At 39.6% G+C, this 23,282-nt stretch overlaps 1 protein-coding gene across 1 annotated transcript in view; it reads left to right on the plus strand.

Annotated features, from left to right (window-relative positions):
- Positions 1-23,282, plus strand: part of COL4A2 (collagen type IV alpha 2 chain) — a 198,901-nt gene that overhangs the window by 42,702 nt on the left and 132,917 nt on the right. The window contains exon 6 of the mRNA XM_090258214.1: positions 9,599-9,679. Within this exon, the coding sequence (XP_090114340.1) occupies positions 9,599-9,679 (81 nt within the window). The remainder of the gene's footprint in view (positions 1-9,598; positions 9,680-23,282) is intronic.

Consider the following 23,282-nt stretch of genomic DNA (forward strand, 5'->3'; position numbering starts at 1 on the left):
CCTGTACCAGCCTCTACTCCTACATGTGCCTGAGCACCCAGGAGGCAACACTGCCTTCCTCGCTGGTGAGGAGACACATTCAGCTCCTGCTTTTGGCCTCAAGAGGAGAAGAGTGACATGGGCAGATGTAGCCAGGACAGAGATGTGACAGGAAATTCTGTGCCCCCTTTTCCTAACCAGATGACTCACTTGTCTTCACCTGCAGGCCCAGGCCCTCCCACACTCTGAAATCATTTCTAGCCTTTGGCAAGGTATTTCTCAGGAAGCATTGGCTCATAAAACCTTGGCTGGGTTTCAGCCCTCATTGCTGTGTTTGGGGGTTCATGCCAGAGAGCTAGGCCCGTGCCTGATACTAATGACCCTTAGATTTGTATGATGCAGAAGACTTCATGAAGTACATCATTGAATCCTCCCAACAGACCTAGGAGAAGGCTACTATCCTCATTTTGTGCAAAGGACACTGCAGTTCTGAAAAGTGAGGTCATTTCTCTGCCAAGACTGCCCTTTGCTGTATCATGATTCTCCTGGTCTACCTCATTCCTGCCCTCTGGCCTCACACACTGAATAGTGCCTGCTAGGGGCCTTCCTCATCCTTGAGTTTTGCAACTCTAATGCAGTCTGTCATTTAGCCTACTTTAAATGTCATAAGTATAAATGACGTAATTTGAGAAAACATTTTAACCTTGATCTTTGGCTTACCACACTCTCTGGGCCTGCCAGCAGCCTTCCCAATCTGGTCAAATTTCTTAGTTGTTGGGGGTATTTTGAGCCAATCCTACCCTGCATTAAAGGATGGCTGTCATGGGTCATCTTATCAACAGCAAAATCTATCTGGAGAACACCCCTCTAGACTTTGAGCTGCCTGAGAAGAGTAGGTGAAGGAGTTGTCTAGTCATTGCTCGTAAAAACATAAGTATGCAAGTGTAAAACTCATGTGTCTTGTTGCGGATGACTCAAGCCAGGGCACCCAACTCAATGCCTTCTGGTTATGTCTGCTGCGAAGGGGAGCCTGGAGGAAGAGTGATATTATCCCTCAGGTATTCATGTGGGAAAAAGCAAACGATCACCTCCAGGACATGAAGACTGTCATCCTGGAAGGACCTTCTGTACTCATCATCTTTCATGTGAACTACAGTATTCCCTCACTTACCGCGGGTATTACGTTCTAGACCCCCCGCAATAGGTGAAAATCCGTGAAGTAGGAACCTTACATTTATTTTAGTATTTATATTTTAAAGCTTTATAAACCCTTCCCACACACTTACAAATCGTTCCCAGTCCCTTGTTTAACCTTTCTCACTCTCTTATTAACATTTTCCTCACTTTTATAAACACTACTTATGTTCTTAAACATATTCTACACTCTTAAACCTACATAACTTTAACAAAATACGTATACAGTGCCACAAAATCCCGCGATATAGCGAAAAATTCGCAATAAATAATTAAATATAATATTTTTTTAAATCCCGCGATAAGTGAACTGTGATATAGAGAGGGACTACTGTGCTATCATCCTTTCTAACACAACCTCCTACCCTCCTCCTTCCTTGCCCAAAACTCCCAGCCTCTTGAGAACAGGCAGCAACTCAAATGTAACTGCCCTGGAACTAGGTGGTACTCAGTAGAAGTCTGTTGGTACAGTTCATTTTAAATAGGTGAGCACTTTTGTCCATCTGTTATTTCACTGCCTCTAAATGTGGCGTTTTCAGGACCATCTAAAGTGAATGCATTTACTTTGGATGCCCTTGAAGTGCTATGAAACAAAGGAAACTGAATTGGCTGCATTTCCCACCCAGTTTATTGGGAAGAAGGGTTTTGTTCTGTGTGGAGTGGCTGTGATCTGCATTTCCTCTGCCATATACTCTGTCTTGCTAATACTATGTTGGAATTATTTCCTTAATTTCTAAAGCTGCATGTGCGGAAATGGCTTATATTTCCTGTTTTGATAAACTAATAGAATTTTACTGGGAACCTTGTTCTCAAGCTGGCTTTCTTCTTCATTGGCCCCTTTTTGGATTAAAGGGATAATTCTAAAAACTCTTGCTTGACTGGACTTGTGACAAAGACTTGTGTAGATTTTTTTTTTAACCTTAAATAAGAAAGATGATTATATTTTTGCAATAAGAAATGTTTGTCGTTTATGTCAGTTAGAATGGGTTATTCAAGATCCCTCTGTACAGGAAGTTTGGGTTAGATGCTAGGGGCAATCCAGTGGTAAAATATCTGTAAATTCCCTACAGAGACTTGCTCTTTTTGGGAGGTATGTTGGCTTAAAAAAAGACTTTCTTGGATAAGTTTCTTGGAACATGTGGAAGACAAATATTCTTTGTCTTAGGACAAATGAGTTTTGTTCTTGCATGTTCATATAAATTTGATTAATACTCATTTCTTATGTGCAAGTTGAGAACAATGGCAACAAGCATTTTTTCATTTAGATATAGTGTATCAACTTTAAGTGATACTTACATCTGCAGAAATTTAGGTAAATAACCATGGATTGTTCTTTTAATATGCATGGACAGTTCACGCTGGTAGTTATAGAAATAGCTAGTCTTAAAGAGTCTAAATCTTTTATGTGTTATATTTTTCTGGTATTCAACTTGCTATTTAAACCTATTTTTAAATGTCCTAAATATGAGGACAAATCTGCCATTGGGAATAGTGACAATGAGCAGTTTTCTCGGTGTTTTTAAACGGGTCCCACAGAGGAGTGTCCCTTTTCACCAGGCAGTGGAGGAAATGGTCCCTAATGAAAGCAGCATGATACTCACTTCTCCTAGTGCCAATAGATTGCACAAATAGGAGGTAGGGCCAACAACATGTGGGACCGGATGTTCCCTTAGTCTTGCAGCTGCTACTATCGATCTCTGTTCTGACTCTTTACAAAATTCCATTTATAGATGGCAGAGCAAAGTCTCTGCTGGCAGCCAGAGTGCCAGTGGCTCAAGGCAAGAAATTCTGTACAGGACTCTGGTAGATTCCTGGTTCAGGAAGTTAAAACTCAACTTTCCTTACAAGATTTCATCACTTTTGTTCTGCCAGAGACAAAAGACTGACCAAGGAATCTAGATTGTGCATCTAGGGTGATTTGGATGTGATTAGAATGAACTGAATGCCCATGCTAATAGATCTCCTTTTAAATCTTTCTAAATGTGATGATGCCAAGATTCAGATAAGGCTCCAAAGCAAAGAATTTCCCTATAAAAAGCTAACCAAGAAACCTCTTGTTCAGAGCTTTCCACGTTGCCCCTGGGAACCATGTCTGTTGCATTCCATTTGAGTAGAATATGATCCACGGTTTCTAGAAAATGTATCTTATGCCTTAACATTGCCAAACGGCTCTTAAGGGATCCAAGCCATTTCCAATTCCTAGACTTTCTAATAGCACAGCAGTGCTACCAACTCAGGGCAGGAAGAGTCTTTTAAGAAGATGTTTTGAATAAGGACAAGAGGACTAAAAATGTTTTTGGCATTCTGATTGATTAGAAGCTCAGCAACTGAGTCTTGAGTACTCAGAGATTCTCTAAACATGCCACAGGTGGCTGAGGTCAAAGGGAGCCTGAGGGCTGACGTTTTTCTAGGACAGACATTCCTGAGTCCATTTTAGGCATGGCACACATTGAATCTGTAGGAAATACCGCTTTCTGTTCCACTAAAGGAGATTGCTCAGTGGTTTGCAGTTTTCCCATCATCTCTGAATAAAGTCTCTTCAACAATGCCAGTCCATTAATCTAGTGCAATGCTCCACAGGCTTCAATGTGCTTCCCTGGATATCCTGTTAGAAAGTGGGAGCCAATCCAGTAAATCTGAGGTAAAGTCTGTAATCCTAACTATTGCCAAGGTGATACTGGTGTTGCACCCACAGGCCACACTGGGAGCAGAAATGGTCTAGATGGATTGCTTGATTACCTCTTGATGTTGTGTGTGAGCCCCTGCCTCTAATCAACCAACCTTCTTTCTCTCTCCCCCCTCCCATTTCATTTGTGACACTACTTTCAGGCAAATATTCCTCCAACTCTTTGTTCATCATATACTCTCTCTCTCTTCCTCATTTCTTTAGTGTCCACGGCTCTCTCCACTCCACTCTTTCCCTTACCAGTATTAATTGTTGCAAGGATTACCAATTCTTCATCTCTTCCAGGTGTAGCTCAGAGACATTTCCAGTCTACTATGCTTATGTTTAATCTACTTTCTATCTTATTTTCCAAAACTTATAATTCACATTTATTGTTCAAAACTTAATATCAGTTCCACAACACTTTTTAAGATGTCAAAAACTTACACTGATATCAAGATTAACAACCCTTTCCCTTAGTCTGCAATGTCTCCCAAGTTTCCTAATTCCTCTACTTTTTTTGGAAGGAGCAGATGAATCCAATGGGGCCTCGTCTCTAGGTTGATGGATGACCAGGTAGCTGCCAAGATGGGAGAACTTTCAGGTCTTCAGTGAATGTTCAGTTATTTGCTGAAGAAATTAATGATTAATAACCCTAGTCAACCCCCTTCCACAGTTTGGAAGTTAGATCCACAATTTGACTTGGTCAAGTATCTTGGTAGCAATTGAGATGGCTTCAGTTGGGTAAAAAGGACTGAGGGTGTCCCACACCAGTGGACTGTCCTTGTCCTGGATTATAAAGTGGCAGTGCATTGAAATTGAGTCCTGAGACAGGAGTTGGGGGATCTGGCTATGTAGGGGCATCCTGAGGGTTATAAGAAGAAACGATTCAAATTCCCTGCAATCCAAGATGCTCCCGATTCACTGATGATAATAATCCAGAGGTCTTGCTTTCCTAGGCATGGAGGTGAGTGGTGCTCTGTCTGTCTCCTTGGTAATAGCAGCAAGGGTCTTAAGTTAGGCAGCAGGGAGGTTATTCTTTGTGAGGTAGGTCTATAAGGAGAAGGGAGCACAGTGGAGCGCAAGGGAAAGAGCCCTGGCTAACGTAGTCCGTTATCTGGTATAATTTTAATGGCACTCACCATAATTTAAATTATGTAGGTTTCATTGTATGTTTACTTAATTTTCTTGTCAACTTGTTTACATGATCTATTCCCTACATTATATCCATGGCCCAGCACAGTGCATTGCCCAGAGTAAACAGTCAGTGAAGAATGAATGAAATTAATTAATTAATTAATTAATTAATTAATTTACAAAGTGGAAGGGTAGATGAGTTATCCCAAGATCCCTTCCAGCTGTCATATTAGTTTGAAAAATTGAGGGAGTTGGGTGTTCTCTCATTGGTGCAGCTGAAGGCAATTGTGCCCCTGAACACTCAAAGCTGGGAAGCACCTAGCGCAGGCTCCTTTGTGGTCCTAGAGGCTGAATGGGAGAGTTTCTGAGTGAATATGACGCCATAGGGCTTATGCATATTAGATTCAAGCATTCTTCAGGGAGTGGGAGACCTTAAGCAGTTTTCATGGATCTTCAGCATAATTGGTCTTATTGGGCCATGAGCCATTTTCTGCCCTGGGATGAAGTACTTCAAAAAAATGGGGAAAGTTTGGCCAGCTCAGGTTAATGGCTGAGGCATGATCCATGACAAGGGACACTCTTCACACCTTGAGCAGGGTCCATGGGAGCCTCCTGGCCCACTGATCTTCAGGAGGTCTTAGGAGAACAGGGTTTTGGAATATTGCTCTACACTGTGCTACCAATGGGAATTTAGACTTGAAATGAGAAACTATTGGAGAATTTAATTGACATTTATAAGGGAGCCTGAACCATACAGGTGAAAGCATGCCTTCCTGGATACTCTGAAGTTGAAGATCTCAGCCACAGCCAGCTTATCGCCTTTGAAGGTGGTGGGCAGACTCTTGAGATTTTGATGTAGGGTGGAAGGGAACTAGTCATCTTCATTAAGGAATTGACAAGAAGGATCATGCTTTGTCTTGTGAGTTGTGTTGAGCAGTAAAAGCAAGGGTAGACTCAAGGGCTTGGAGCATTGGCAGTGGTTGGTGTGAGCTTTTAATATTAACTGGTTTGGGAGTGGGGTGGGGGTTGGGACACAGACATGGGACACCACAGAACAGTTCACACACTCCTTATCCAAGGTCCTTGGAAGGGCATTCATGTCCTGAGACTGTTCCAGAGCCCAGGTCCCATAATGGGAATGCAGAGTCTCAGGTCTGAGACTTGTTCAGTCTTTAAGAGATTTCTGAAACACATGCCCTGCCCTGATAAAGTAAGTACTTCTGTTCATCCCAGAGATCTGACATTCCAGTATGTGGTACTTAGGGCTCTTGTTGATGTTGGAATTCATAAGAGTCCCTCTGTGGTATATGTAAGGTGCTGATGGGAAAATACACACACACCCCACATTACATCACACATAGACACATACACATGTACACATAAAAAACACATGCGTGTGGGACTGGAGTTCCATGACGAATAGTCAGTGGTTTGTATTCCTCAGCTCCTGAGACAGGGTATCTGAGCCACTGACACATAGTTGAAAAAGTATTGAGACCAGGAGTTATCAGTCCTTCAAGTCTGAAGGACTTGAAGCTCCAAAAACAAAGAAGCTCTATTCAATTTTGAGCAGGTTATGAAGAGCTCATTTCTATAAATAAATCCAGTGCATGGCCTAAGCCTAGAGTAGAGTCTGTTGGATCAATTTGAAACCATTAAAATTATTTCAACCATTGATTTATATACAGAGATTTGGCAAGTAGCTTTAAAATCAAAACTAAAAATAGCATGTAAAACACCAGATGGAGAATATGGGTTTATGCCTTGCCCATTAGACTGATAAGTCCCCCTACCCTTTCCAAACAACTGGTAAATGATTATTGCATGAACCAGGGACACTTTCCAACATACCTATTCATGTCACAGTCATATGTAATACAAAGTATAAATATGGCAGCTCATCTAGACTTCTCTCTTTGGTGCTAAGGGTAATCCATAAGACCGAGGACTTCGCATGGAGCTAGATTTACAAAAATCAAATATTCAAAATGATAGAATTTAAAAATGAGCCCTACTGTAGATAAACAATGAAGCCATTAAAAACTTGGCAAATACCTAGAATTATATTTTGAGGGCATGAAAGGATCCTATATATGTTTACTCTTACACTGTGGAACTCAAGCTGTTTCATTACCTCACTCGGACCAAAAAGATAACCAAAAGGAGATTCAAAAGGCTTTCCAGGTTTTGGTTTCTTTACAGGATTTGAGATTTTGAGGGTTTTTTTGAATTATTTAAAGTAGTGACTGATACTAGATTAGTAAAGAATTATAAGAAATAAAAACAAAAAATGTAAAACTTTCAATGTAAAACTTTTCAGTGTTCAAAAAGAACATTGAGTAGCTGTTGAGGGCTCAGGAAAACCCTGGCTCGAGGGTTTCGAGTCTGCGTTCACCTCTGTGCCCATCCAAGGTTGCACATTCAGGACGGCCGTGCCGTGGGAGTTACAGAGGTGGCCAGGTAAAACATCTGCATTTCCATGTGAACCTTCAGTGCCGTGCCGGGAATGAGGAGGATACTAGCATGAAAAGCAGACAAGAAAACTTGCAGAGGAAGTTCCCACGTTATCATCTTGTTTAATCATTGAAACTTAACTCAGAAGCGAAGGGAAGGGATTGGCTGATCAGAGGAGAGTGAAGAGGACCAACCTGATTTCCTGCTCAAAATATTTAGTACTGTGAACACCGTGTGAAAGGAAGAGCTCAGACGTAGTCCAATCTCCAAGTCCATATTTTACCAGTAAAACCTAGGTCAAGAGCAAGAAACACCTTTTTCTCCTAAGTGTGGTTACAGTTGTCCAGCCAGAGCACTCACTCAGGTTCTCCACAAACTCATTTAAGAGGTATATCTCAGTATGTGATAAAAAGTTCTATTTTGCCACCCCAACTTGACTAAATAAATACTTTCCCCTGCACCTTCCTCCTACTGTACATGAGCGTTGCTGGCAGGGTGCAAGGAAGGAAGTGGGCTCTCCCCTGCAGGGGGTTCATGGCACCTACACGGTGGAGGTGAGGACTTGTCATCCTGTCAGGTGTATTTGCAAGTTGTGCCTCATTAGAATCCCACTCCCTTTAATCCCCCAGGGTCTGTGTTGTGGGATGGGAACCCAGAGTTGCCCTGCCCTGTTTAACTTAACCTTGAGCACCTCCTCCTCCAGAATGCATCCCCCACATTTACAGACAGAATGAAGGGCACTTTCCTTGTGCCTGGAGTTTTTGTTTTTTGGGGTTTTTTTTTTTTTTTTTTAATATGCCTTATTGATTATGCTGTTACATTTGCCCCAATTTCTTTTCCCTTTGATTCCCTCAACCCAGTGATCCTCCTCCCTCCAGTTGTCCCCCACTCCTAGTCCATGCCCATTGGTTGTGCATATAGTTCTTCTCAACATCTTCCTGTCTACTCCACTCCCTCCTACTATGTTTCTTAATTCCTATACCATCTCCCTCCCTTTACCCCCTTCCCCCTCCCTGCTGACCTCCCCCCATAATGTTCCCCATACCTATAGTTCTTTTTCCACTCTCTTTGCCTATTTAGTTTGCCTTTGTTTCAATTCCCTAGCTTCTGTTGTCGGTGGTTGTGGTAGTTTTCATTTTAATGTTCATAGTTTTGATCCTCCTTCTTCTAAACAAGTCCCTTTAACATCTCATATAACAGTGGTTTGGATCTAATGAACTCCTTCAGTTTTACTTTGTCCTGGAAGCACTTTCTCTGCCCTTCTATTCTGAATGACAGCTTCACTGGATAGAGTAATCATAGCTGTAGGTTTTTGCTTTTCATTCCTTTGAATATTTCTTGCCAGTCCCTTCTTGCCTGCAGAGTTTCTTTTGAGAAGTCAGCTGATAGTCTTATTGGGACCCCTTTGTATGTAATTCTCTTCTTCTCTCTTGCTGCTTTTAAGATTCTCTCTTTATCCTTAATCTTTGACATTTTGATTATAATGGGTCTTGGTGTGGTTCTCCCTGAGTCCAGTTTTTTTGGAACTCCACTGTGCTTCCTGGACCTGGAAGTCTATTTCTTTCCCCAAGTTAGGGAAGTTCTGCTTCATTATTTTTTCACATAATTTTTCAATTTCTAGTTCTTCTTCTTCACCTTCTGGCAACCCTGTGATTCGTATGTTGGCCCACTTATAGCTGTCCCATAGGTTTCTGAGCCTCTCCTCATTTTCCTCACTTTTCGTTTCCTCTTTCTGCACTGGTTGACTGTTTGTTCCTTCTCTGTGTTCCAATTTGTTGATTCGATCCCTGGTTTTCTTTCCCTCACCACTAGTTTCATATGTGTTTTTGTTCATTTCTGTGGGACTAGCCTTCATCCTTCACTGTCTTATTTAAGATCTGCTGTTAGGTCTGTAAGCATTTGTCTAACCAAAGCTCTGAACTGTGCCTCAGAAAGATTTCCTATCTGTTGCTTCATTAGATTAGATATTTGCTGTCTGGTCAGCTGCATCACCAGGATCTCTATCATGATCTGTGCCATCCTGACAGTTTTGTGTTTACCTATGCTTCCTGGGCGGGGCTGTCAACCTCCTATGCTATAGGCGGCGGATCCCTGTGCACTCGTCAAAACGTATTGTAATTAACAGTATTTTACATAACTTTGTCTTTTCTTTGTGTTTCATTTTTGCAGGGTGTGAAGAAGTTTGATGTGCCCTGTGGAGGGAGAGACTGCAGTGGGGGCTGCCAGTGCTACCCTGAGAAAGGAGGGCGGGTAAGTCATCACATTGCAATAAATATTATCTCCCTTATACTCCCATTGTCAATGAAAGTGCCTGAAATTGTCTGATTAAGGCAATTGCACACTTTCCTAAGAAATGTAATACAGGAATGTTCTTCTCTACTGGAACAGACAGTAATGTAATGAAAAATTGAATCAATTTATATGACTTCCTTAATAAATTGAGAATAATGCTCTTTCTTAAGCATCTTTTCTCTTATTCATTGTTATGAATATGTATGTCTGTATATGTATATATAATGCAACTGTGTTTCATACTTATTTCTTACACATAAATATATGTTTTATAAAAATATTACCTAGAGAAAATATAGTTGCATTCATACTGCAATATAGATATTCAAACTAGAGGGCACCAGCCTCATACCACTGAGAATCATTCTAACTTTTAAATTATTCTACTCATTTTCTGAATGTCCTTTATGTAGCCCATTTCACAGATAAGAGAAAAGAGGTCAATATTATTGTAACACCTGGTAGAATTTGAACTGATACTGGGTTTAATATGTTCAAGCAAAGTGGTTGGCCTCTCATTCTGTTTCCGTTAAAACTGATGTTTGAGTCTTGGCATTACTGATTTTTTTAAAAGTTGCTATTTATATTTATGTAAGCCTGTGTCGGTGTATGGCAGTGTGGGCAACAGTATTTTGTTTTAAGATACAGAGTCTTTTGAGTCTTTATGCTTTGAAATCATGCATTTTCTTCTTGGACCCACGTTTACCCAACGCCAAGTTGTAAGAGGCAGTTGGGAATTCTTGCCTGCATTGCCCCGTCTTTGGAAACAGAAATTATTACAGTCCTCAGGTGTTTCAAATGAGTTTCACCAACATGAATCCTGAAGTCAGTTTCTAAAGTAGCCATTCCCCATTTCAACTCCCAGGAGAAAGGACCGTCTTGTTGGAGCAGGGCTCTGGGTCTGGGTGTTATATCATATGTCCAAAAATCAAATAAGTCAGCAGTCCCCAACGGTTTTGGCATCAGGAACCAGTTCATGGAAGACAATTCTTCCACAGACTGAGGGTGCGGGGTCCGGGGTGGGGGGTGGACCGAAAGCAGAGCTCAAGCAGTAATATGAGCGAATTTGCCTGCCACTCACCTCCTGCTATGTTGCCCGGTTCCTTTCAGGCTATGGACCAATACTGGTTGGGGACCCCTGAAATAAGTAACACTTGTAATAGGAAACCTCTTTATAAATGTGGTTTTATTTGATAACATGTGACTAATCAGTTTTTAATAGCAAAGGTCACAGTTGAGGAACTTCTTGCCAATAGCCCAAAGCTTCCATCTCCATGTGCTGCGTTCCTCATGAGTTGCAATCCTCAAGACAGTTTGTTGTTGTTGTCTTACTAATGGGTTCCTCTGCTTGGGAGTGGGGACTTTACACTTTAGGAATTTCTAGCTGAAAATCTTTTATCGGCATTTAACAAGGATATGTTATTTTTTAAGTATATGAAACCCATTCCGTGAGATTTAAAATGCCCCTGGGGTCCTTTGCTATGGATTGTCTCAGCAATGCTTCTGGAGCAGTGATGAAAATGTCTGACTGCAGAACTCTCCCCTCCCTAAGCACTTGCTAGCCTTATATGGGTACAGGGAAGATAAATTAGTGGTATACAAATCTCTGTGAGAATCGCCTGTGCAGGAGGGAGTTCAACTCTAGAGAGACTCTACATTCTTCTTCATCTGATCAGCCAAACAGAACCCAAACAAACTGAGGAGAAGGTTACTGGGTCCACTCTTTTCACTTTGTACAATTTATTTAATTTAGAACCAATATATTAACATTTCCCATGATGCTTTTATAAGAATTTTGTTCTTCAATAAAGCTAGCTTATTCTGATTACCTCAATATGTACTACCATCTGCATAGCAATATATGCTTATGAAATGCCAAAGGTCTTTTCCAAGAGTTTACTAAAAGGAAGGTTTATAAAGGTCCCTAGGTCTCTCTAATTTAGTAAGTTTACAGTACAGGCATCAAAACTTTTTTTATTTCCTATTGTCCCTAAATAAGAAAAGACCTTGAGTCTGTTCCTATGCATTGACAAGTAAAGTAGAAACTTGACTCCTTCTGGTTAACTTCATTAACGTGAGTACTCCGGAACCCACTGTGGGCTTGACTTTCCTATATTCGGACAGATTATTAGTGCTGATCAAATTAAGTTGAGATTTGGCAATTGTCTGAGTAATTTGTTTAAGAGACAGAGCCAAATAATACCCCACCTTGGGGTCTGGCCTGCAGGACCCATTGCCTGTAGTGTTCAGATGGCTCTTCTCTTCACACTGCAAAATGTAGCACTGTCTTTAGTGCTTACACCAAGACTCACACTGTGGCTGGACCATACAGATCCAAGTTGGGTTGTTTCAACAGCCAGTACCAAGGTTGCCCAATTGATTCAGGTGTGCTATTGGATATTAATGAATAAGATGGTGGAAATGACTCATGGTAAAAGGTAAGGAAAAAACCTACTCAGGAGAGATAATGTCATTTATCATTTTCTGTGAGATAAGCCTAGTATATTACTGAAAATCTTTATTGTTAGGACAATTGCATATACTTCATTAAATGATTTCTTAAGATGTAGTGTTATTTCAGTTCTACAAACCTGAAATATGTATATTAAACATTTGGTGATTAACAAATTTACCTGAATGTGTTCCTATAGAAAGCAGGGCTATTTCTGCCCTACTTGTGGCTTAATAGTATATTTTTTAAGTAATGTAATGCATAAAAATAGCAGTTAGATGGATTTTGCTGTTCAGGGAGCTGTGTGCAGAGTTCTTTCCCACAGCTTCCCCTGGGGTCCCTTGCCATATATTTTCCCCACTGTGCTACTTGCAGCAGCGATGACAATGCCTGGCTACAGAACCCTCCACTCCCCAAGCAGCTGGCTAGCTCAGCCTTATATGGGCATGGGTAGAGTTCATTTGTTCCTTGCCATGGTGACAGCCAACATCAAAAACTGTATGTTACTGGATAACTTTTGGACTGTAAGCAAAAATTACAAATGTACTATGGATTCCAATTCCAAATGAATTCTCATGTTACTGAATGAATAAGCTCTGTGTAAAATGTATCGAGCCTGATTCTCCACCCCTGAGGAATTTGGTAGTGGATTGTCCCAGAGAGAGAATAGTTTCTCACAGGCAGAACTACACACAGCCCCGTGGATAATTCCAGTAAGCCAGTAGCTGGAGTATGGAGAAGCGGGAACTGTACCCAGCTGTCTCTGCGCTCCCTGGTCAGAGCTGGGTGATCTAACCTAAGTCCCCTCAAGTTGACACAGGAGGGGCTGAGGACATTGACATAGGGCAACTAACTTATTCCAATCTGGGTCCAATCGGACTTTTTGATGAGTTCTTTTTCCAATACATCAATCTTTTGTGTCTATACTCCTCTTGCCAGATGTTAACCTATATGAAGGGGGATTCTTCTGGGTGGTGGGAAGGGACACGGGCAGAGATGAAAAGAGGTTTGTCTCTCTGTACTCAGGAGTTATGAATCCCTAGCCAATTCTCTACCCACCTCTTCAGTTGTTTAGTGAATTTTAAAAGATCACTTTAAGAAATTATTTAAGACTATTGTTGTTAAGCCCTGACTGCTGTGGCTCAGTGGATTGAGTGTCGGCCTGCAAGCCAAGTGTCGCTGGTTCGATTCCCAGTCAGGGCACATGACTAGGTTGCACGTCAGGTCCCCAGTTGGAGGTGCAAGTGAGAGGCAACCACACAGTGATGTTTCTCTCCCTCTCTTTCTCCTTTCCCCTCTCTCTAAAAATAAAATAAAAACAAACAAATAAACAAATTATTTTTTTTTAAAAAGAATATTGTGTTGGAGGGTCTGTGTTTCAGATAATCTCTCTGAAGTATATTAGAGTACTTAAAAATTATAAGTCCTAATTCACCAATGTTACACAGGGTGATAATGCACAAAGCAAATCAACAAACTAACTTCTCAGACTTTCTCCACCAGTCTATAAATGTCATACCGTCATCAATACCACATGAAAGGTGGTTGAATGGAAACCATCAGACTGAATTTCTGTTATAGAATTTCTGTTGAAGCAGAGTGACTGCCACCATATCATATAAAGATTAGCAGTATAGAAAACAGAGAAAGCATGTGAGGCACCAATTAGACAAAGTCTTTGCCTTTGCACATGAAGTCATGTAAAAAGTTGTGAAATTCTCAGATTTTTCCAACTGAGGTCAATTTTAATTCATCATTTCAATTACCTAGGCAGGTTCCTGATCCCCCAGCCCTTTGGGTTTTGACCCTAAACTCGGATCAGATAGGTAATTTCAACTTTTTAATGACATCAACCTTTAGAGGTTTTCGTAGGCAATCAGATATTTCAAAAATTGGTAAACACAAAGACAGATTAAACCCAAAATGTTGGGAATTATTGAGATGGTTCAATGGCATGTCAGCTGCAGTGGGAAAAAGAGAAACCACTTTGACTAACTCCCAGAGCTCTCTCATTAGCCCTTGAGTGAGCTCTTTATCATCTTCCCCATCCCTCAGCAGTCATCCAAGCTCATTCACCCTCATGGGCTTGATAATACCAGCCATAAAACTGAAGACTAAACTCCCAGAAGGTTGCAATAGTTAAAGTCACTCACTTAAGCAATGACTGAGTGCTTGGGACAAGTTATCTTTAGCTGTTGCATGGGTTTCCACAGTCTGTGGGTCCCTGGACTTTATAAAGTGTGAGCAAATGATTCTTAACATCACAAAATTTCTTAAATTCAACAATGTAAATTAAGGTGAAAGAACCTGGAGAGAAACTGAGTGAAAGGGGAAGCAAAGGGAAGAGTAAGCAGAAAGCTCTTGGAGGTAAGTGCAAGCAGATGAATGGGAACCCAAGAAAATTCATCGTCTGTGGCGCTCATTGTCAGCTCAAACAGGTAGCAACCAAGAGATGAAATAAGCAGACCCCTAGCCTCAGGGAAAGGACTTAGGGGGGCATAGAACAGCTATGAACCACAAGTCATTGGCAAGATCTCTAAGCTGAGATGTAGTCTTGCTAATAATAGTATCTTCTATTGTGTATTACTGATCATAAACCTTACCCTTAAATGTGTATAACCAAGATTTCAAAATAAAACTGAATTTTTTTTAAATGGCTCAATATAAATCTGAAAAATGGTAGACTATTGTGGTGATATGGAGAGATAGTCAGTTCAAAATGTATATACTGTATGCAGTCTATAATTCCCATAGGTTTCCATAAGCAATGTGTCCATCTATCTTAGTTATATGAAGATGCTAAAGTGTTGAATAAAAACTCCAGTGCTGCTATGGCAGGCCTTTTTTCAAACCAGCTGCTTTTTTCCAGGCAGACACTTTTTAATAGTATGCTCAGCATACTTAACGGAAGTCACTTACAATATTTTATGCACTATCACAGCCCAGAAAAGGCAAAGAATTATTCAGAAACAGCCTGGCTTCCGGGCTTTTATAACCCTTGTCTACACATAGCTCTCAACGACTTTCAAAATCGTGTGGTTATTTTTAGTGTGCCTTGGGAACAACAGGGTTCTGGCTTATCCAATGCCACAGTAGCTGCAGCAACTCGATGACTTGGATATTTTCTACAGAGAAAATAGTACTTTAGCAGATTTAAACATGCCCACCTCACTTGGACATCAGGTATAGTGATGTGTTTTTAAAGTGATATTTTCTTTTTTGTCTGCCATCGTAGGAAGAACCCAGCCTCCTTTTGGCAATGGAATTTTCTATTTCTTCAGCACTCAAATATGTAATTTTTTTTTTTTTTAATCATCTATGGACAAGGCACTTGTCTGAGTGAACAGTGGGAAGGGTGCCCTGAACAGCAAAGGCCCTGAGAGAAGGGTGAGCCTGGTGTGTTTAAGGGACAGTGAGGAAGCCAAGGTGATTCTAGGAGGGCAAGGAAAGAGAGACTTGTGGAAGGTAAGGTTCAAGAGAGAAAGTTGGGACAGCAAGAATATTCTGTAAGTCTTGGAGACCATCTGACTGAGTCAGGTGAAAAGCTATTCAGGAGGCTTCTTTAGAAAAGTTACGTGATTTATAACTTACTCAAGTCATAGAGATCTCTATGTAGGGGAGGTGTGAGGTTCATATTTTGGTGATTCATACATTTGGGGTCTAGTTCTAGTCAAAGAAAATGCCATGAGATGTGACCCTAGCAAAGGCAAAGTAATTGGCTACTGAAATTTAAAAACAAATTTATTCATTCAACAGATATTGATTGCACATCTCTCTTTAGGTGGATGCCAGGAATATAGAAGTTAGCAAACCAGTCAATATGCCTAATCTTTTGGAGCTGATATTCTAGTTCTGTGCTCTCCAACAGAATCTTCTGCATACTGTAAGAGGTTTTATTTATTAAAAATAGTGTGTTTATTCTTTCATGTTTAAACTTCAGTCACTTTCAAAGTACTCTCCATTTGATACAATACACCTATGGACATTTTTCACTGCTCAAAACAGTTTTGAACTCATCAATTTTGATGCCGTTTTTTGTTGCACCTCTTCCACATCGGCAAAATGTTTCCCTTTGAGGACTTTTTTCACGCAGGGAAACAAAAAATGTCACTTGGGGTAAGATCAGGTGAATAGAAAGGGTGGGGCATGGGGTCACGCCCTTTTTTGGTCAAAAACCGCTGAACACTCAGCACAGTGTGGGCAGGTGTGCTCGTAAATCACCCATCATGAAATGGGCAAACACGTTGAAAGAGTCTTCATAAAAAATTCACTGAAGCCAAGTGCAGCCTCTCACAACAATGCCAGCTGGTACACTAATACAGATGCGTTCCTTAGAATACTCAGCTACTGGGAAAAGCCTTTACTAAAAAAGCACCTGCCCTCCAGAAGATAATTCCAGTTTTGGGGGAGGGTCCCCCATATACTCTTTTTTCATCATGTGTATTTGAGCATTTGAAGTGTGGCTAGTGAAGTGGACAAAATGAATTTTTATTTACTTTTAGTTAATTCAAATTAAATAGCCCCATGTGGGCAGTGACTACCATATTGAAGATCACAGGTCTACTGCGTGTGGAAGTAGGGAGTGGAAAAAAGAGACAAAATCTTACAGTGGAGATGTAAGAATATTCTGGATATTACATCCTAGACAAAAATAAAACAATAAAAAGTCAAAGTTTCATGACAATAAGACCAAGATTTGTAATCTCTGGGCTTATCTCTTTACAAAAAAGATATTATCTCAAAAATATGTAGACCCACAAGTAAAGCACATTGGAAATGGTATAGATTGTCAATAAGCCAGATAGGAAAATTCGCTTAACTGATTCATCACCACATCATCTACCTTACTGCATGGCCTCCTTAGGGAAATTGTATTTTTTGTGTTTCTAACTTGAGCTCTGATCAAGGTGCTTCTCTTCTGAAAAGTCCTTGTCTGGTTTCTTTGGTGGAGAAGATCTTTGTTAATCCAATCCACAGCTTGCTTGCTTTCCTGCAGGATTAAGTAAGCGTTATCTTAAAGTGGGAATTTTAACAAACTGTTGTAGAGATGAGTTAATTATGCAACTGGGGAAGATAGAGGCAATTATAAATATTTAATTTCATAAAGGACCATTAGAACATTCCCCAGAGTTGATGGAAAACGGGCTAGTTCAGTGCTCGACAAAAGGATGAAATTTACCACCATCTCACTGAATGAACTCAAAGAGCATCATTAGAGACAAAATCAGTGATTAGGGAAAAATTGATTCCCATGATCATTGAAATTATCATTTCCTTTATCTGAAGCATGACAAGACTTGACCCTGGATTCTGTTGTGTCCTACTAGCAAAATACATTGTTAAATAACAGCTCATAAAAGTCATTGGTGAAAATTAATCACAGTGGCTGTGATTAACAGAAATTGTCCATGACACAGCAGTGAAACAGGTATTTAATAGATTATGTAGTTAGCAGAGAACACATTCAACTAGATACAGTTCAATGATTAATAATGAAGCATTGGCACATTGCCATCTTCGTACCTGAGTGCAGAGGAGGAATTTTCAGTGTTTTCATATTTTATTTATTCATCTCTTCCTCTTTTGGACACACAGACCAAAAAAATGCTTGGCAGCCTACGTCATATTCCTTCATAATGAAAAGAGTCATGCTGCATTCTTGATTCCAGGTGTTGCTAATGGAAAATAATTGCCTCAGTGCCTCAAACAGCACAGATCTTCAGTGAGGTGTCTGTCTATCACCTGGAAATGCAGGGGAAGCCCACTGTCTTTCTGGGAGAACCACACACCCATATCCATATATTCCCTTCTGAATATACATCCAAACAAACCATAGAGTATAAATTTTCAGAGCTCAGGCAAAAGAGGGAACAAACTTAAGAGAGAAAAATTACCACTTTATAAAACCTAGGCAGGTCCCCGTTCCCCTAACCATGAACTATGATCAGATGTGTTTTTGAAAAATGGGAAAACAAGAATGTTAGTGGCAGTGTGGCTTTTGCAGAAACACAAAAATTACCCCATGAAGTAGGCCAACTGGTCGGAGCAGATGTAGGAGAGGGCCCATGAGTTTCCCACAGATTTTGTTTGGCAGCCTCAACAGGCAAAACCTCTGAGGGACAGGCTCTCCAAACTGGCCACTGTCACTAAAAGTGGTGACAAAATTGTTAACTGGGTTCTGATCTGAAGTTGACAGTTCTGCGAAAATGACTCTTCATGGCTTCAGGGAAAACATAACCAGGACAATAATGTTAATAACTATTCAGTGTCTTGATTGTAAACCCTACACAGGCTCCAACAGACTGTTGATAAACTTGGCTAAGAGAAATGAACATTTCTACTGTTCTTCGAAACCAAACTAAAGCTCTTCTTTAAGAAATCCTTCATTTTACTACCTATTGATAGAATGTTGTGACAAATAGAGGATTAAAGCATTTCCCCCTTTCTGTTAGACAAGAAATGCAATCTTCAAAGACCTTTGTTTTGTTTCATTCACTTCCAATTCATTCTTAGTAAACAATCGCAGGATTTCTGAAAAGATCAGTGCAAAATTCTTACCAAACATGATATACTTTATAAAAGCTACTCTGAAAATAGAATTTTTTTTTTTTTTTCAATTTTGTCTTCCCTCTCCCAGTAGGGTAAGAGTATCTAAGCTTGTTGAGTCTTCCTATGGAAAAATGTAAGACCTTCCCTGTCCAATTCATGTCCGCCATCCTTTAGAGTTGGGCTGTCTGTACAAGAGGCTAAATGCTCTTCTGTCTAAGACCTCTTGCTTCAGATCTCACCTATAATAAAGAAAAAACTAATAGATTGTTTTCCAAAGTTTTGAAATTCCTTTTTGTTTTCTTCCAGAATAGTAAAATAATAACCAGAGGAAAATGGCAGAAATGAACAAATCAAGTAACATATGCACATTTTCTTCACTGAGGGGCCTTTTGAATTTGCAACCCAAATATACACATACTGGGGGTACCTCAGGAAGGAGAAAGCCAGGGTCATCTCATTTCTGCCTTATTTTCACTTTGTTTAATCAGAGGGAACTGCCTGTGTCCCAATAGCCTAAGATGCAACAGACATCACTGGCAATAGGGTAAACATTAATTTATTTTTAACTGCTTTCGGCATCTCCAAATTGTCTTAAGAAACTGTGCAACCTGAGACCCTGAACAGCCTGCCATTCTGAGCCCTCTGGCATCCCACCCAAACTATTCTATTGTGGTGTAGACAACCAAATCATTCAAGTTGTCAGATGTCTGACTCATATAGGAAATACAAAGAGGCCTTCAAAAGATCCTATGTCCCCACTAATTAGAAAGATCAAAATATTTCTGTCCCTTTCCTCTGTGTCCAGCATAGAAGTTTCAATTCTAGAAGAACTGAATCAGGAGTAGTTTCCAGTAACCCCATACAAGTCCTATATTGATAGTAAGTAGTTTCCCCCTAAGCCACCATGAGGACTTTTAAAATATTGCCACAGGAACAAAAGTTTTTGCATCCAAAGCACTGTTAGGGTGGATAATTCTTAAAGGTTTGGAACCAGAAAATAAAAATGCCAAAAAGAAAGAAAGGAAATGGAAATAATTAATGCTGAGTAAATAATATCTTTGGCCTAATAAGTTTTTGGCTGCATTGTCAGCATCATTGTTTTTTATTAAATTGTTGTCTTTATAAGGTACTATAACTGTTCTTCAGTTTTGAAGTCTGCTTTAAATAAAGAAATAGAAGGATGAATGAACTCTATGGTGAGATTGGACTGTCTGTAATAAAAACTAAGGGCTGACTTGTTTAGCTCTTCACAGTAGTAATTATTTTTAAGAAAATATACTAAGTGGTGAGAATGGCATTTTTAAAGCCTTGTGAAGATGGTAGGTATGTTTCAAGAGAATCTTAATGTCAAGATCAGTATTATGCATCTGCCAAAACTAGCCTTTCTTAGATTTGGTAAAAGACATATTGTCATGGCCTTTGAGGACGAATGAATTTGCAAAGATTTGGAACAAAATTAACAGAATCCTGTGACCCTCTAGGAAGCAGTTCTCTTGTTTCTGTTGCTTTTAACATACTACTCTTTTCAGCCCAGCTTAGAGAAGTGGCAAATCTTATAACCCGGCAATGAGGATACACACGCTGCACTGAGGACAAAACTCACAAATCTCTAACCAGATTTTACTGTATGCACCCACAGCCCTAAGCAACGCCACTGCAACCTAAAGGAGAAAACTGATTAAGTAACCCAGATAATTCAAGCACAAGTCTGAAACAGGAAGGCGGGCTTCCTCGTGGGAAGGCCTTGGCATGAATTCATTTAACACCTGATATTTTACTAATATTTACATTTCTCTTTATAGAATGGTAGAATTATTGATCAGGTGCACTAACAAATCTTCTCCCTAACATCATACCCAGGAAAGATGGAAGAATGCCTCTGAGATAGATGAATAATCTTCTGTTCTTAGAGGGCTCTGTGGAAGGAAGTTGGACAGACTTTACTGATAATTTAATAGGAAAAAAACAAACCTCAGCATAGATTTATATACATCTAGAGTAAAATTTATTTTTTTAAAAACCTCAATGTAAATTAGAGTACATTATTACAATCTAACTCCTAAAAGTTGAAATAAAGTGTTCAACTCTTCAAAAACAGAATTTTTCTTTGAGGTTTTCATATAACATTGAGTCCCACTTAAAATTTCAGAATAAGGTTTATTGCATGACTACACGTAAAAGAAAGCCAGTAGGAGACATGCCATGACAACAAATGAAGTGAGCATATTTAAGGCCCTAGAATATTTCTTTCTGTTCCTTATTAGCTTTACATCTTTCTTAGAAATGATTTCACCTCTAGTGGTGTTTTTTGTGAACTTGTTTTTCCTTTAAAGAGTATATTTTGAAAGCAAGAGATGCCAGGGGAGTGACATTAGCCTGCTTCTTCTCAGGTGCTATATAAGAAATGACTAAAGATCATCCTGAAGACCTAGAATTACCCTCCCAGGTTATAGAATAAAGTTATATTAGTGCCATAATTGTATTATATTTAAACAGTCATTTCTTTTACTGTGAGGATACTTTTATTAAAGCTGGGGATGGTAAAACAAGGAAGGGCTTACTCTCAGTCAACTTGAGGCAAGGAAAAGAGAGCTGAACTAAATAATAGCATTAGGATGTTTAATTTGAAATCCAAGAAGGCTAAAATGATGCATTTAGTGACAATAGAGCTATTTTAATACCTTCAGAAGGATGACACTACCAGAATGACCATGGTAGCCTACAGGAGGTGGCACATCACCATGGCATCTCCTACAGCTACTATCCCCAAAGCTCTTAAGGAAGCTGGAGCATAGGGCAGGTTTAGCTTTGACACAAACCTACTTCCTCGTCAGGAATCCCACCCTCCGCATTGCACGCCACAAATATACACAGGCTTAGATGCCCAGCCTCCAGCATTTCACTCCAGCCACAAACTTGTACTCCATCGAGTGAGCTTTCTCTCCTGTCATTTCTTTACCAGCCACCAGTCAAAACCTCATTTCCTCCAAATGTACTGACCTCAGCAGAATTTAGGGAAGAACATGAGCTCCTAACCTTTTTCATATTAAAGTATAGATTGTTGCTTTCACTGCATCCCAGACCCCCTGACCAATTGCTCGTGTGAAAACAGTCACCTCCTTCTAATCATCTTTGAGTTTCTCACTTCCCTTCTTTGGTCTGGCCTTCAGATTTGAACTCAGCTTTCTAGAAGCTGCCTGACCAGTAAGGAGTAAAGTGAAACCATATTCTCCCCGTATGTGGATGCTATGCTCCTACAACACTGTCTTTAAATCATGTCACCATTTTATACCAAACATGTCACTGCATTGGTTCACAAGCATTGTATTTCTATCAAAAAACCTTTTTCTTTTCTTTTTTTTTTATTGTTTATTATTGTGTTCCTCTTTGTTTTTGCTTCCTGACTTTTGGTAGTCCATTTTTGCGATTGATTTTTTAAACTTGATCCAGGCTTTTACTTTGATTCCTGTGAAATTATTGAAAGGTACAGCTAAGGTTTCCGATTTGGAGATGGGGGAAAATGAGGCCTTGATATTTTGATATTTTACCTCTCTGTTTTACTTGTCTAAGACTGATCTAATTCAAACACAGACTTTCCATGATGATGGCTACTAACCAAAAAAGATTTCTAAATGTTAATTGCCACTGGTATTTTTAGGATTTTATTTTGAGGATAGCATTGATGAAAAGGGATATGTAGCCATCTGCATACCCTCCAGTGGAATAATCAGACTAAGGAAGTAAACAAAAAGAACTTTGTGGATGAAAATGAACTCCTTAATTCCAGAAGATTAAAAAGAGGTCTTTAGTAGAAGGAAATAAAATTTAACAAAAAGGATACCCTTCAAAAATGTCAGTTATCTTGGAAGGAAAGATGAGTAATGGAAATCCCATGTTGATCAGAAAGATGAATAGATTAGTCCTTTGAAAGTGGCATTTGTGGAGGATGGGGGACTCGCACTGTCTCCTGCATCTTTTCCTAGCAGTCACTGAAGTAGCAAAAGAAAGTTCCTAGAATAAGATAATTCTCATTAGAATTAATATATACATAATACAATAAATAAGCTTGGGATTTTGAAATGTAAATGGATTATTTTCTTAATTGTTCTCTCTGATAGTTTATTACTGGTATATAAAAATGCAACCAATTTCTGAATATTTTGTATACTGGTACTTTACTGAATTCACTTATTAGTTCTAGTAGTTTTTTGGTGGAATCTTTAGGATTGTCTATATATAGTATCGTGTCATCTGCAGATAATGACTTTACTTGTTCCTTCTTTTTCTTGACTGATTTCTGTGGCTAGGACTTTCAATACTAGGTTGAATAAAAATGATGGAAGTTGACAACCTTATATTGTTCCTGATCTTTGGGAAAACACTTAGTTTTTCCTTATTAAGTATGATGTTAGCTGTTGGTTTGTCATATTATGTCAAGGTATGTTCCCTGTATTCCCACTTTGCTGAGAGTTTTTATCATAAATAGGTGCTGGATTTTTGTCAAATGCTTTTTCTGCTTCTGTTAATAGGATCATATGGTTTTTATCCTTTATTTTCTTT

The sequence above is a fragment of the Furipterus horrens genome, unplaced genomic scaffold (genome assembly GCF_987537825.1).
Source record: "Furipterus horrens unplaced genomic scaffold, mFurHor1.1.pri manual_scaffold_12, whole genome shotgun sequence".
NCBI classification, from domain to species: Eukaryota; Metazoa; Chordata; class Mammalia; order Chiroptera; family Furipteridae; genus Furipterus; species Furipterus horrens.